Source organism: Filicampus tigris, chromosome 11 (genome assembly GCF_054856515.1).
Source record: "Filicampus tigris isolate MCC_2025a chromosome 11, RoL_Ftig_1.0, whole genome shotgun sequence".
Classification (NCBI taxonomy): Eukaryota; Metazoa; Chordata; class Actinopteri; order Syngnathiformes; family Syngnathidae; genus Filicampus; species Filicampus tigris.
In genome coordinates, this window is record NC_141227.1 from 5856208 (window position 1) to 5873101 (window position 16894).

General features: G+C 40.4%; 1 protein-coding gene and 1 non-coding gene across 2 annotated transcripts; both read left to right on the top strand.

Moving 5' to 3' along the window:
• Nucleotides 1-5990: 5990 nt before the first annotated feature.
• Nucleotides 5991-8049, top strand: LOC147139513 (gonadotropin subunit beta-2-like). Its single transcript, XM_086044419.1, has 4 exons — nucleotides 5991-6067; nucleotides 6429-6501; nucleotides 7519-7637; nucleotides 7714-8049. The coding sequence occupies exons 2-4, from the start codon at nucleotides 6441-6443 to the stop codon at nucleotides 7942-7944; spliced, it is 411 nt and encodes a 136-aa protein (XP_085900545.1). The 5' UTR covers nucleotides 5991-6067; nucleotides 6429-6440; the 3' UTR covers nucleotides 7945-8049.
• Nucleotides 8050-8769: 720 nt separating this feature from the next.
• On the top strand, nucleotides 8770-8863 carry trnai-uau (transfer RNA isoleucine (anticodon UAU)). The gene is made up of 2 exons: nucleotides 8770-8807; nucleotides 8828-8863. It is a non-coding gene; the product is annotated as a tRNA-Ile (tRNA).
• The last annotated feature ends 8031 nt before the right edge of the window (nucleotides 8864-16894 follow it).

Sequence of the window (16894 nt, forward strand, 5' to 3'; positions counted from 1 at the left end):
GCGCTGCAACGTCTGTACGGCCAGTGGATCACGTGACCCTGAGGACGCCCGCTCAGCACAGTGTGGTACTGTAGTGTTGTTTGCTGGATCACTACATTATGTCTGTCACTCAACACAAACGATGCAAATGCAAATGCAAATGTGATCGTTTAAACAGTTAACATTTAGAGTATTTTTTCCTCTGTACTATGTACAGGCTAAAATGAGTGTTGCTTCATACATTTTATGTAGATGTATGTTGGTGTGTATATACATGCGTATATACACATAGTTACTGCGTATATTTACATAGGTTTGATCCTGAATGTTAATGTTACGCATTAATGGCTACATTATGCCGCCGTCCCTGTGTGACCTATATCTTTGCTGCTGTAACACTGAAAATGTCCCCACTGTGGGATCAATAAAGGCCTTCTTAGTCTTATTCTTATTCTTGGTAAAGTGTTGTAATACTTTTAACAGTACTAGACATTTTCAGACCCTCTTTTACCCTAATGTTTGAATAAATAAATAAATAAATAAATAAACAAATAAATTCCTGGGATTGAATGGCCGGACTGTGAAAAGACAGGTCTTTGGGATAGAATGAATTAAACGTCAGTTTTTAATTAGGATGAAAAACTAATTATCTCAAACGACGGAGGACCTGGAACCTCATCTTATCCCAAATGACTTAGTGCAAGAGGCAGACTATACTTTGGATTGGTCGCCAGCCAATCCCATGGTAGAGATGGAGACAAGTTTACAATCATTCATATAGTCATTGAGTGGGAACTGTCTGCACCAAAGTCAGGCAACTATAGACTACCACTACACCACAATGAGTCACAAATCCAACCATCCATTTTCAACACCGCAAGGTGCTGGAGCCTATCAAAGCTGACTTCGGGCGAAAAATGGACTGCACCCTGAACTGGTCGCCAGGCAGTCACAGGGCAAAGTCAGATCTGGGCTGCTTTTCCTATCCTTGCGAACGCTCGCACCCGAGATGGCCAAAGTCAGAAAAGCCACGGTCTAAAATGCAACCCTCACATTTATAATGTTGCCCGAACAATGAGTCTAAACAGGATGTCGGTAGATCTGATCCTCGCCAGCTGGTGCCCGAGTCCCTCGGTTCTCCTGGACCGTGGGCCCTGACTCCAATCCTCCCTGACTCCCTCCTCGTTTCTTGACTCCAGTCCTCCACTCGTCCCCAAGACCTCGGTTCCTGTAAACATTATCTAACGAATATTTCCAGAATACAAGACAATGTGAATGGATATGTTCAAATGCAGGTGTGAGTATACATGTGAATGTATGTCATGTTCGACGTTTAACTTTACCCATCACCATGCCTCACAGGTTTTCCAAACAGTTAGTTTAGCCAGCATCGGTGGTCAGTGGTAATCTACTGTGAATTATTAAAGCGGAAAGCAACCCAAACATATTTTTTTTCAAGAACATATTCTATGCGGGCCCACTGGTTGAAACAAGGCATTCTGATAAATGTTGCATTTGTGGAATAAGAGTTAATCCTCTTTTGAGCCATTTGTGGGGGCGGCCATTTTGTCACTTCTGTCGACTGAAAATGACATCACAACTACTCAGGGATCAGGTAATGACCAATCACAGCTCACCTGTTTTTTAAACCTGAGCCATGATTGGTCGTCATGCAAGCACTGAGCATCTGTGATGTCATTTTCAGTTGACAGAAGTGACAAAATAGCCACCCCCTGAGATGGCTAAAAACGGATGGATTTTGCTGCTAAACTCATATTCCACAAACGCAATATTAATCGGAATGCTGTGTTTCAACTAGTGGGCCTGCATAGAAAATATTCTTGAAAAAAATATGTTTGGGTTGACTTTGCATTGCAAAGATGAATATATTTCCAGAATGAATTAATATTTGTTAAAGTATAAATAGTGATCAGATGTGGACAAAGGCAAGGAGAGAAGAGATGTCAAAGCAAACCTCCAAGTGTGACTGCTGAAGCACTTGCGTTTCAGACAAATGTACATGATACTTTGTTTTTTAACCTGTCCTTTTCATCCCCATGGTCATGCAGATTGGTGGATCTGTGTGCCTTTTTCTCCTGATACAGCTTTTCTATTTAATAGTGGAGTTTGAAATACTCCTTCTGTGGTTGTTTGTATTGCAATGTTTGTTGGAATTTTTGCCTTACACACCAAGGTTTTTGAGCTGTTAGACACAGAGAGAAAAGAGACATCACTAAATAAATCTGGAATTAAAAAAACATGGTTTGTGACAGAGCAATTCTATGATCAGAGCTTTAGCAGTGTTGATACAAATTTAAACAATCAAAAGACCTAGTCAGCTCCCTGACCAGTTACCAGGTAACGGTTACCTGGTGGAGGGCTTTGTGTTTCCCAGTAATCCAGGGAGCTAAATTATCTGGGGTTCTATGCCACCCAGAGCAAACAGGTCCTAAGTGAGGGACCAGACAAAGCATGGACTGCCATTCTCCCTCACCATTATCTGAAGCCAAGTCTGGAGGTGAAGCTAGAAGGCAGGGACGCTGTCTCTATATATGGCAGGGACCTGTAGGGTGCATGGGTTCGCCCAACTAGTCTGTGCTTTGTGAACTTGGAGAAGCCGTTCAACCATGTGACTTTGGGACCACTGTGCAGGGTACTCCCAGAGTTTGTACACCTCACTGGTGAAGTGTTCCGGACATGACCCAGTAGTAGTGGGGAAGACCCAGGACATGCTGAGAGACATATGACACTCGGCTGGCCTGGGAACATCTTGCAATCCCCCCTGGAAGAGTTGAGGAGAGGGAAATGTGGTCATCTCTGCTTAGGTTGCTGCCCCCTCAACCCAAACCCGGATAAGCAGAAGAAAATGGATGGATGTTTGGATGGAAAATGTGTTGTGTTGGATGACAGAATGGAGGACAGTGGAGACGGAGCTAAAGAGGGATGCAACTGTGAGATGGAAAGTGGAAAAAGATATCAAATGATGCATGGAGGAAAAGGAATTAAGTGATTACACACATAGTCCATCCATCCCATCCCTGTAATCCACATTAAATCCCAAAGAAGCGAAGCCTTCTGATAATCAATGAAAGCAGATATATGTTGCCATCCGAGCACAACCTATCAGGTAAATAAATCCCACTCAGGCGTACATTGACCTTCCTTGTTTGTTCCTGTTCTCATGACAATGATGGCCTTCTGATACGACAATGATGGCCTTCTGACACCCCCACACACAGGGCCATGCAGATAACTTTGGAGGGGCAAGTTCTTAAAGAGGAAGGCAATCCAAACATATTTTTTTCAAGAATATGTTCCCGGCAGGCCCACTACATGAGTTAAGCAGCAAAATCCAACCCTCTTTAGCTATCTCAGGGGGCGGCCATTTTGTCACTTCTGTCGACTGAAAATGACATCGCAACTGCTCAGTGCTCAGATAACGGCCTATCACGGCTCAGCCTCAGAAAACAGGTCAGCCGTGATTGGTTGTTACCTGAGCCCTGAGAAGTTGTGATGTCATTTCCAGTCGACGTGGGACAAAATGGCTGCCCCCTGAGATGGCTAAAAATGGGTGGATTAACTCAACGCAATATTTATCAGAATGCCTTGTTTCCACTAGTGGGCTTGCATAGAACACATTCTTGAAAAAAATATGTTTGGATTGACTTCCACTTTAAAGGGGCCATTTTGCCACTTTCTGTCAACTGAAAATTACTTCACAGATTGGTTGTTACCTGAGCCCTGAGCAACTGTGATGTTTTTTTCAGTCGACGGAAAGTGGCAAAATGGCCGCATCCTGAGATGGATAAAAACGGGTGGATTTTGCTGCTTAACTCATATTCCATAAACACAATATGAATCAGATTGCCATGTTTAGACCCAAGGAGGCACATAGAACATATTGTCAAGAAAATGTTTGGGTTGACTTCCTCTTTAAAGATAGAAGGGGCACCTGCAACAAGAGTTGGAACACCGATATCGTACAAAAATTTACTTCATAACTCGTACTATACTTGTACTGTATATGGCAAAAATGCCATGTGCATGCATGACTGTGTTTCTGCTTGGCCTGTTGCTGTCTTATTATTTGGCATGGAAATTATGTTTATGGAGGAACCTTTTGAGCATGAAAGCTAATTTGTGGGCACAAAGTAGATATAACATGCATGAAATACTAATTTGTGGGCATGACATAGCTGTGGCTCTGTACTCAACGCAACTGGTTAGGAAAATTGATTTTGCTTTTCTTTTTTAAATGTTCTTTTTATTTCTTTATATAATTATCTTTTATTACATGCTCATCGGGTTAAAAGAGGTAAACAATCAATAAATCAATCATTCAAGCCCATCTTTTCGATAAATGGTAAAATGGAGCTCAGGGGCAATTCTATGATTAGAGTTTTATGGGTGCTATGGAGACCAGGAGGCTGTTTGCGCTGATGTAGTCATGAGGGGGCTATCAAGGGAGCTGTGCATAGACCGGCGTGTGAGGCGGGAAGCACTTACCGTTCCCAAAAATGAAAAAATAAAAAAACTTGCAGAAGAAGTCTCTGTGTAAACTAAATCTGAAAAAAGGTTCTTTTAAGGGGAAGGCAACCCCCAATTTTTTAAAATTTTTTTTTTAATTAAGAATATGTTCTATTGCGTCCGCTGATAGTGTAGTGGTACACACGCCTGAGTTGTGTGCGGGCAGCGTGGGATCGATTCCCGCTCAGTGACAGTGTCTATGTGTGCCCTGCGACTGGCTGGCGACCATTTCGATGTGTAGTCTGCCTTCGCCCATTGACGGCTGGGATAGGCTCCAGCAACTCCCCGCGACCCTATATAGGATAAGCGGTTTGGAAGATGACATGACATGACATGTTCTATTGCAGGCCCACTAGTCGAAACATGGCATTCAGATTAATATTGCGTTTGTGGAAATATGAGTTAATTCCTATTCAACAAATAGAATATTAATCAGAATGACATGTTCAGACTAGTGAAGGTGCAAAGATTTTTGGCCGGTTGACTTTCCCTTTAAATGATGAGCTGCAGCACAGGGGAAAATGATTGTAATCATAAAATATAAACATATTGTTCAACTAATTTCTGCGAGAGCACAACTTATTTTGATGTAGCAGCTCCTCGAAATACAGATATGCATGTTTTCTAGGAAGCCAGTCTCTCCCTGTTCTTCTCCTCCTCATGCCTATATCCTATATCATGTTGTTAATTAATAATAATGAAGATGTCCTGTCTATTATGAAGTTCACTGAAATATATGTTGAGGCTATGTGGTTTGGGATATGAGAATAGACATGAAAATAATCAATGAATAAACTGAATATTTAATACAGCACACTATATAAGGCGGCACGGTGGTCGACTGGTTAACACGTCCGCCTCACAGTTCAGAGGTCGTGGGTTCGATCCCGGCTCCGGCCTCCCTGTGTGGAGTTTGCATGTTCTCCCCGTGCCTGCGTGGGTTTCCTCCGGGTACTCCGGTTTCCTCCCACATTCCAAAAACATGCATGGTAAGTTGATTGGACTGTCTAAATTGCCCCTAGGTGTGATTGTGAGTGTGGATGTTTGTCTCTGTGTGCCCTGCGATTGGCTGGCAACCAATTCAGGGTGTCCCCCGCCTACTGCCCAAAGACAGCTGGGATAGGCTCCAGCACGCCCGCGACCCTTGTGAGGATAAGCGGTATGGATAATGAATGAATGAATGAATACACTATATAAAGTCACCTCCCTGCTCTCTGTGTCTCACTCTGTGTACCATCAAAACAAAGGCAAATAATAATAATAAAAATAATCAAGCAAAGTGTTTTATAGCTAATAAGACATATAATACATTGATCCAACCATTTGATCTACCACTCTTTACTCAACCACTCGTTTGCCGAAAAGCAAAGTTATATCCATGAAACTACTTGTAAGTACACACACGCACGTGCGCACACACGCGTGCGCATGCGTACACATACACACGCACACACACGGTGTGGTCAATAGGGCATCAAGCCAAGGCAAAGGGCAGGTGTTTCAGCTCCCCATAGCTTTTAAAAACGAGCAGGTCACCACCAAATGCACAGGACACACACAGGTAAGCCATGCTTGTTTCATACTTTGTGCAGATATGCATTTAAATTGTCTCTACACGATCATAAAGCTATGAAAAGATTTTTGCATTTTTCTTCCAATACCATTCGCCAGCACTGACTTTCAACTTAATTGCTCAGTAAGCATATTTTGACATTTTCAGTATGATTTCTAACTATTGGCCGTCAAACAGTCCAGGGTGTTACCTGTGTCTCGCCCAAAGTCAGCTGCAATAGGCTCCAGCTCACCTGTGACTCTGAGCAGGATAAACTGCAAAAAGTGGATGGATGTCTTGTTGATCATGTCGTGATTATATTGGTGACATTTGTTACCACAATGATCATGTGATCTTGTTTGCTGTATAGGTCTGTCGAGTCATGGCCCTTCAGATGCTGACCTTGATTTTGGCCGCCTTCGGTTGGTGGATGCATCCTGCAGGTGTTGTCTTGTTTTGTGTTCTGTGGATTTTTGTGTTGTATTGTATTGTATTGTATTGTATTGCATTGTACTGTATTGTATCGTGTTGTGTTGTGTCATTGTGTTACGTAGAGTACAGCGGGAGTTTTTACCCAGTTTCCAACCTAAGTGGCCTAAGGCCTATTCAAATATTAACACAACACACTAATTCTTTAATTGATATCACTTTGGTTTTATTTTTAATCAATAACCAAATCAAATCCACTTACAGTTTAATAAGCTAAAAAGATGTCAAATAAAGTTGTACGTAATACAAAGTGAAAATTAGAATGACTTTTATTATGTGTATATTGCTGGCATCGGGCCAAAACCTTATAACACACAATTTGGTATTTTTTCCCCAAATTTATCCTTTTAGTCAATCCACACATGTATGTATGTATGTGTGTATGTATGTATTTATTTATTTATTTATTTATGTACTGTATTTATTTGGTGAATTAGAAGACTGTTGAAGAGCTTTCGATAGTGAGTAAAAGCCCATTCAACATTTTCCTGATATTATTCAAGTTTAAGTAATAATTATTAATTAATCGTAGTATTAGTACTAAAAATCATGTGTAGGTTTACCTCAATTTTAATGGGTAATTTAGTTGTGGAATGTTATAAAGGTGAGGTAAACTCTACTCAATTTATGTAAGCTATTAATTGCTTTTGAATTAAGGTACTCTTTACCCAAAATATCTGATTAATATTTGCCCCCCTTGTGTGGATAAGCGGTATCGATAATGGATGGATGGATATTTGCCCAATTAAAGTGACTGCAAATATTTAGCCTACATTTATTGGGTAGAAGTGTTTGAGCCTTTTGTTAAAAAAGGACGCATTACTGAAAGTGGAGAGTAATGAAAAAAAACGTAAACATTTTTGAGGGCCTTTTGGTGACACTTGCAGCTCACCCTGACTGTGGTTGATAACCACAAGTGTTCTGTGCAGTATTGCTGCGTTACTCTGTAATTGTGGTGGCATCATGTTCAGCATCCAATAAGCTGCCAGGATGTCACCTGACCAAGCAAAACGTGAGCCTGGAGAAAGAAGGATGCCTCTCTTGTTACCTTGTGGAGACCACCATCTGTTCTGGGTACTGCCCCACAGAGGTAACGTTCCGTGCACGTTTCCCTCCAAAGACGACTGCATAATGTAACAATGATGTATTGGTTCTCTTCCATGCAGTACCCTGTCTTCTATGGCTTCCCCAGCGAAGAGTCTCAAGTGTGTATGTATAATCATATGCGCCACCAACAGTTTGAGCTGCCTGACTGCCTTCCAGGCGTGGACCCCGTGGTCAAGTACCCCGTGGCCTTAAGCTGCAATTGTGCTGCCTGCTCCATCCTCACGTCCAACTGTAATGAGGAACCCAAGCAACCCACCAAACCAGACTTCTGTTCTCAGATCACTTCCTAGTAATTCGTGACCTTAGTGTCATGTCATCTTTATGCGATCTTTGTGTCACATTCATGTGTGACATTGTAGAATCCATCATAATAAAGATAGCAGCCTCAGCAGAAACCATGCAGGCTTGTGTCTTTGCATTTTAACATCCAATTATTTACACACAGTATAATAACACTCAACATATCCTATCAATGTGGAGGATCGTAAATACATAATTACATCATCAAATAATCAATTGAATGTGTCCTTCATTCATTAAACATCTGAATGAATTGTTGCGTTGATGCATTTAAAAAGTATAATAATTTCACAATTTATTTAATTGTTTCATGATCCTAGTTGCAATGCTTCATGATTTGATCTATACCCTAACACCCAATTGGTTACCCACTATTCGACTAGATTCTCATTAGCTCTGCTGACTGATTTTGATGGCCAAGATTGACAGATCAAACAGCCAATCAGTCGACTCCTTTAGTACTGCAATACAAAATGACCCGTTCGTATTATCTAAACTTTTTAAAATAATTAATTTGACCAATAGTTCTTTTGCATGAAATACATATAAAGTACAAAGCATGTTAAAAGCAGTAACTGAGACCGGAAAGAAAAGTCATGTCAAACATAGTCACGTCACGCAAGGCAGTACTTGAACACCAGACGTCGACGAACGCGTAAGGAGCCCTGTAATTTTTAACATTGTTCACCCTATAAATGGGCATGTTGTCAGTCTTATTGTGTTCCTGCCGTGGTGACACACAACACAATATTGATGCCGTTTCCTTCTTAGTGTGATTTTAGTTTATAAACCTTTCTGCTAGCTACCTTAGCCGAGCTCCAGTGGCGCAATCGGTTAGCGCGCGGTACTTATATGACAGTACACTGTAGAGCAATGCCGAGGTTGTGAGTTCGAGCCTCACCTGGAGCAGAATTTTGCATAGTACAAAAATATTTTCTTCGGTATCATTGATGAACATACATCATGATATTCGTAGTTATCAGTAAATGACTGTAACATTGTGATCGATTCGGCTGTGACCATAATATGAAATGATGGAAAACCCATAAAAGCAGTGTTTTGGGTTTTCTGCCAGCAGGGAGCAGCATTTGTCTATTTATGCAAACATATTTCAACAGCAAGTTTCATCCATTCAATGTAAAAATAAATCTCTGACATCATGTTGATAAAATAAGGAGGAAAAGATTAAATGTGTTGACTCATTTAATTTTGCAGGTGTAAAATGTTTTGCTTTGGTGGAGGTCATCACTCATCATAGTGAGTTACCTTGTTCCATTTGGAACCTATTTTGAGTCATTTCAACTTGTATGATGAAAGGTTCGTTAATCATCACTACAGTGGCAATGCATTACTATATTATATCATATTATATTTAAATGAATTGCAAATTCCAACTATGATTTTCCTGTATGATTTGAGGAGAGAGTCAGTTCTTCGTTTGTACCATGCATCCAATGTGTTGCATCCTGTATTTATCACTGTTCAGTCGTTATCGTCAATAAGACCATATGGTAAAAATAAAAAATACAAATGTTGAAGTTCTGTCAACAATGTTGTCATAAATATGATGTGTATTGGTTGGTTATTGTAATCGGTTGTCTTGGATTGCCTAACACTAACCCTATTTCAAAAGCATTACAGCAAAGTGTTAATTTAACATTTCACCTTTTGAGTGAATGAGTGTAACAGGTTCATGTGAAAATTGTTTCCTTAATAAAAATGTCAGCGTTCCTGCTGTGCATTGTCTGATACTTTGCAGTTTCACCAGCGGGGGTTGCTGTTGTCCACAATTTGCCTCACTCGTATTTACCGACGTGTAACTAACCGAAATTACTGCATGGATGCGATTGGCTGTGTGGACTGTTTGAATAAAAACAGTTAGCCCAGCAAGTGTGTACCTCAAATATCTATGCCATGTGTCCTTTCATTTTTATGTTCATATATATCACAGACTGTTCTCCAGAGGGACTTACAATGAAAAAAACAATCTGCTTCTGACTCCATAGAATATAAAAGAAACATTTTAGGTTACATTGTGTATTCTGGTTCTAAATAATTTGAGGATGTTAGACTGAAGTTCCATTAGATCACACAGGTCTATAAAGATCTTGTAATACAAAAAATCCTTCTCTTAGAAATAACTCCACTCTAACACCCTTTGAGTTGTGTCTACGATGCAATACAAAGATAATAAAGTATTGCAAACTCCCTTTCCGCAATAACCATAGATGTAATGAGTTTACAAGGAAATAAAAGCAATATTAAAAACAAGAGAACTTATAAGGTAACTTAAAAGAGTTCAAAGTAATTGTTAAGTATTTTTGCAACTACATACATCAGTAGTGGTTTATATCCTTTCAAGAATTGATCTGCTATTGAAATGCTGAATTTGAAGGCCATATGCAGAGTAAATAAATGCACAGCCTGTTCTTGTTATTATAATTATCCATCTGTCTATCCGTCCGTCCGCCCGTCCGTCCGTCCGTCCGGCCGTCCGTCCGTCCAACCATCCATCCATCCATCCATCCATCCATCCATCCATCCATCCATCCATCCATCCATTTTACACTACTTTTCTTGACCAGGGCCCCAGGTAAGCTGGAGTCTATCGAAGCTAACTGGGTGAGAAGTGGAGAACACCCTAGACTGGTTGCCAACCAATCTCAGTGCACATAAAGATGAACAGCAATTTATGTGCCCCTTCACATGTGTTCACAACTATGGACAATTTAGAGCAGGGGTCACCAACATGGTGCATCATTTGAAAATGTTAACATTTTCAGAGATTTATCGAAATAAAGTGTTGCATATTGATATTTATAGTATCTGTTTTCCGAAATCATTGTTGATGACACTGGTCAACAGCAAATTTTAATCACAGATGAGGGCAGATTCGAGATTGAGTGCAAAAAAAAAATCTATAAAATTTATTTGCAGCTCTGATGAAAAAAGTAAAAATTAGTTGACCAGTGTAATTATTGGGAGGAATTGTGAACATGATCATTGTCTTCATACATATAATTAATGATTACCATATAATTCAAGGTAATGTTGCCAAATTTGTTATTTCAGAAGTGTATTTGAAACTGGTAGCCCTTGGCACAAATCAGTGCTCAAGAAATAGCTTTCACTTTCAAAAAAGTTGGTGACTCCCTGATTTTGAGACTTCAGTCAACCTAACATGCACGTTTTTGCATAGTAGGAGGAAGGGAAAAAAGAAACGCATCTCACCATACTATTCACCACACTGGATTCTGTCATTATGCAGTAACCCTTCATGTAAATTACTGTAAATATACTGTAATATACAGTATATCAGAATTCACAATACATTTGCTGAGTGTCCTATTTAGGGTTAATGCACATCGTTCTCAAGTCTTCTTTTGCAAGGAGTTTGAAGCTTACTTTATGTAAAACAAACAAATACCAGATTTGGTCAAGCAAAAGCTATTGGTTATGAGCTGAATACATTGTATTTGTAATGCTGTGAATGTGCCTGTGAGTCATACTGTTCTCACGAGAAGGAAATTGGGAGTGGCATGTCGGGATTTATTTAAGAAGCGATATTCAATGACAAAGCCAATGTGTCCTACAACACAATGATTGTGTCTCAATACTTAGAGTATGTCTGTGTTGTTTCCATTTTCTTGTTGTAAACATGCACATTTGAAGAAAACAATCAGTCACAGGTTGACCGGTAATTCAAATTATAATGCACTTGGCGCCTTATGGTATATTTTAGTACATTTTAAGACTTCTATCCAAACCTTCCTCCAACATGCCACAAACCGCAGAGCATGTGTCCCAAGTTTTATTAAACATCTGTCTGTGATTACCAATGAATTTGCTCACAGTGTAGCAATTATGACAGCTCCCAAGTCCCAGCTGTAAAGGTATAATCATCATTATTATTGTTTTGTCATTTTTCCCCCCTTCCATTGCACTCTCAAGCCAAGAGAAACTTCAGTGTTGCAGCATTTATCAAGTAGCCAAAAGGAAATGATGACATTCTGCTCGGCTGAACACCAACAATGTACGTATGTGTGTGTGCATGTGTCTATTTGCCGTGTTGGGGTTGACATTAAGATGTTGACAGCAAAAATGGCACACACACACAACAGTTTTGACATTAGAAGGGGTACCTTAACTTCCTTCATGCTGGCCCAGATGGCTGCTGTTTTCCCCTCAGGATTCCATTACATCAGTTTTCTGTTTATATAGGCTGGTTCATTTTTATTTAGATTCATATTATATTCAATTATGAATCATTAATACACTATTACACTGGATTTGACTTCTCAGTTTAACAATTTATTATAACCATGCTCTAAGAAATGGAAATTGTCTTATGTTTACTCCGATCACAGTTGTTGGTGGACCTAAAGCAAACAGAAATGTGATCAGAACATTATAGTGGCTGCTCTTAACAGAGGAGGTCATTTTTTCACCTGCCATTGGTGTCTATACAGATGTACTATATATTGTTATTTTTGTCCATGTTAGCGGCATAGTTTAAAAAAAAAAATCGGTGAATATTGTGACATAGATCAATGAAGCTGTTTAATTTGGGAATTTTTGGACCCGCTGCATCCAGGTGGATTCAAATAAATCTTGTTTATCAATGGGAAACTTTCATCCAATATAGGGACATAATGACACCTATAGAGGAAACATGTTATTTCTCTTGTCTTCTCTTTGCACACCGTAGTAGAAGGTAAGCACTTTACAGTGGAGCCTTTTAAAGGGGAAGTCAGCCCCAAACATTTCTTTACAGGAATATGTTCTATGCGTATCCACTAGTCTAAACACGACATTCTGATTAATATTGCATTTGTGGAATATGAGTTAAAGCGGAAGTCAACCCAAACATTTTTTTTCCAGAATATGTTCTGTGCAGGCCCACTAGTTGAGACAAGGCATTGTGATTAATATTTGCCTTTGTGGAATAAGAGTTAATCCACCCCTTTTTAGCCATCACAGGAGCCATCCATTTTGTTACTTCTGTCCACTGAAAATGACATCACACCTGCTCAGGGGTCAGGTAACGAGCAATCACAGCTCACCTGTTTTCTGAAGCGGAGCCATGATTGCTTGTTCCCTGAGCCCGAGCAACAGTAATGTCATTTTCAGTTGACAGAATGAGAAAATGGCCACCTCCTTAGATGGCTAAAATCATGTGGATTTTACTGCTTAATTTATATTCCACAAACAGAATATCAACCCAAATGCCTTGTTTAGACTAGTGGGGCTGCACATAACATATTATAGTAAAGCTCTTTTGGGGGAGATTTACCCATTAAAGCCCTTAAAGGTGATGCAATTTGGAATACAATGACAATAATCCCACCCCCAGTATGTCAGAAACATGTTCATACAATACATGACCTGAGTTCAGCAAATCTTCGGATCAGCAAGTATTAAAAGGATTAACTCGTGCCTTTATTTTTGTTTTTTGAGCTTTTTTGGGGGGTGAAGCAAGCCGAATCAATACTGAGTGACTGAGTGGATGATTGCATTACCAATCACCAGCATTATTATTGCATGTGACAAGCATTATTAAAAAAATGTTAAACCAGTGCAGTATAGAAATTCTCCTTTAAAGTAAATTGGATCAATAGAGTGGTTACTTTTAATTGCTTTGAAGTAACTACAACTGCATGTGAGTGGAAGACTCAGTTTGCTGGCTGTCTTCTGTTTTGCACCACGTTAACTTAATTACGGTATCCATCCAACTTCATTCTCTTTCACACAGAAACACACATGGTCTCACCCTCTAGTTTATTCCAGTGGATTGAAAGGAATGCAGCACTTTATCTTTATGGTCTCTCTGGTCAAATATCAAACATTTTATATGAATACGTTAGTTAACGAGTAATACATATGTAAGTGCTCCTACCCAAGTTTCTATTCCAGATACAGCACAATTGTATACTTTTTTTTTTAATAGAGGAAAAATGTGTTTTATAACCCTCTGAAAACCTTGGGCCTTATATACAGCTATGGCGCATGGATATTGACATCAAGTTGGAAACTATGCTTTCAGAAATGACTGATAGTTTTATTCTGTTTACCCTGCAAGATTTATTTGAACCTGCGTTGTTATCACAGCTGTTTCTTTCAAGCAAGGACTGAAAGCAGCAGCAGTAACAGAAATATATAAAACTCATGCTAGATAAACTGGAGAAATAATGATGTGGCTACCTTACTCCCTACAATTTTACAGAATGAACCTGAAATGTGACCAATCCGACGAGTAATGACATGCCTAGCTGCATCATTATGCCATCGCGGGCTGTTGAGGTGCTGTCAGGCAAAGGATGTGGGATCTTAAGATAATTGGTGGAGGTTGTGGAAAACCTGGTCTGATAAGGACAAGCCTCCATCCAATGCTGAAAGAGATGGATTTCATATCTTGAAACCAGTGAAATAGGCTGAAATTCTAACCACATATGCTTTGCTTTTCCATGAACTAACGACGGTGCTCACATAAACAAAGTGCTCACAAGACACGACATATACAGACTGACTGAAAGCTACTGCACTGACTGCTTACACTTTGTCAACTTGTACTGTTCGACAGATTTTAGGTTTCTGAAAAGCGTGTTTAAAACGGCTGGTTGTCACTAAAATCGAGAAGAAGAACTGTGGACCCAGCGTTAAAAAGAAAGTATTGTGCTTCTCTAATTCTTTGTGTCTTGATAAACCCCTCTCACAAAAAGAGATGAAGGCAGACAGAGCACAACAACACTATTTATAACATGAATTGTTGTTTTAGTACTGTATACTGCTCATCCACTTTGCACAGTGAGTGAAAGGGTGCTTAGATTGAAAAATGTAGTCACACGTTTGTCTCAACCCCGAGATGAACCACTAGATCAGTCTCGGCCAGCTCCATAATCCATCCCAAGTTTTTACAATCTATCAGGAGCTGGCGATTGTGCCTCATTTCTCCTGTAAAATGCACAGCTAACGGTATGAAACAAGATTTGAAATTGTCCCAGATTCAAAAGTGAATCGGTGCAAAACCTCGTCTACAGTCATATTAATTAATAACATTCCTTCAGAAAATGGCAGCCAATTTCAATTCAACTTTGTTTGGGAATCCAACAGCGAGCTCAATTTTACACTCATTTCAAAGTCTCATCAAAAAGCGTTTACTGCATGTTCTGTTCTTATGCTAGAAGAGAGAAGTCAAAGATACAAAAACTAAACTACACTTACTTCAGTCAAATGCAACATGAAGGATGCCCTAATGCATCACTTTGTACCTCTCGGCAAACTAACTTCAACAACAACCACCAGTATTCGAAAAGGGTGTCAGAGTGTAAGGTTTTGAAAACAATGACATCAATTTTGGTTCTGGTCAAAACTGAAAACAATTGGAGGGTATGTGCATGCATATTACATGAAGAGACACATTACTGGAAGTATCATTTTACCCCCTCACATCCCCAGCAAGTCCAGTTCCTTTATTTTTGCTTTAGACTGAAAACATTTGGGTTTGTCATAAAAACATAAATACACCTGTTAATATTCTCTTCCATTCAGGTCATTGTGTCTCTGGGTATTGAATTGATTGCAACTGGACTGGTTTGTCTGTCTTACAAGATGCTTTGCTTCTCATGCGGGTCGGCTTCATCAGTTCTTGCACATACTGTAGGCTAGAGAGGACAGCTGTAGCTTGAGTGTTGGGGCCCTATTTCTGTTTCGGGCGCAAGACTGGCACAATAAGCAGTCTAACTGTGCCTGTGGGTGGAGTTTTCTTGCTTTTGGTATCTGGCTTGACTTTGCGCCGGCAAAGATGGTCGTAACAGGGAATTTGCACGTTTGTGCGCCATTGTGGGATGGAACCTAGTGTTTTCCTGGCCAATCCTCGCGGCATCCCTCATTTGCATCGAAATCAGGGGGATGTTGGCGCGCACGCCCGAGTACGGCGTGTTTGACATTCAAGAGACAGAAATTAGACTCGCTAGAGTTCGTGCATGACATTGGCACGTAAACTGCAATATGTAGTCGGCCGTGTGTGCGACGTGCAAGGCTTGCACTTCCTGCATCCATGTAACATCGACCTCCCACCCCCCATAGTAACAGGGACGCTATTAAAACTTTCTTAAGATGAGAATGATTAAAATCCGTTCAATTAATTGATTTCCACAATGATTCAGAGGGATTGTCCCACTCTGGTATGATATTTATGAATGAAATACCATGAGGTCCACCACGCACGTCCGCTGAGCGTCAAATATGTCTGCCTGCGTCTCGATTAAATACACCAAAATCGCGTTACACCATCCGCGCAGCAAAATAGGCCACCCTCTTAGCCCAGGGGTCACCAACTCCAGTCCTCGAGGGCACCTATCCTGCGGGTTTTCAATCTCTCCCTGCTGTAACACACCTGTTAAAATAATCAGCTCATCAGCAAGCTCTTGAGAAGCCTGATAACGATCCTGATCATTTTAACAGGTGTGTTACAGCAGGGAGAGATTGAAAACCTGCAGGACAGGTGCCCTCGAGGACTGGAGTTGGTGACCCCTGCTTTAGCCAGTCTAAAATTCAGTCTACTTTTTGTCACCAAACCGTAAGATGCGTTGAAGGGTGCAACAGGAACGCCCAGTGAGGCATAGCACGTCTATTCACAAACACGCTGAACTTGACCATTGCCTTGGCACAAAAATGACGATGCGCCCGTTTTTACGCCGAGCGCAGACTTCTTTCTGTCACGAAATTATCAGGTGCGTCCGGGGCAAGGCTGCTTCGTGCGCCGTCTTGCGCTGGGAAGAAAATGAACTTATGCCCGTTTTTAAACCGAGCGCACAGGCCTCAGTCGACCAAAAGGGCCCTTGGTGTCAAAACCCAAGTATTTATCATTTTTGTTAGAGTCATGCGCCAACCAAGGATTAGGAGTTGAGCTGTGATCGATTCAATGCCCCAAGAAAGAAT

Excerpts from the sequence above, each read along its gene's own strand:
- LOC147139513 (XM_086044419.1), top strand. The coding sequence starts at position 6,441 with ATGGCCCTTCAGATGCTGACCTTGATTTTGGCCGCCTTCGGTTGGTGG. Across the intron at positions 6,502-7,518 it reads TTGGTGGATGCATCCTGCAG|CATCCAATAAGCTGCCAGGA; the intron begins GTGTTGTCTTGT and ends CATCATGTTCAG. Across the intron at positions 7,638-7,713 it reads CTGGGTACTGCCCCACAGAG|TACCCTGTCTTCTATGGCTT; the intron begins GTAACGTTCCGT and ends TCTTCCATGCAG.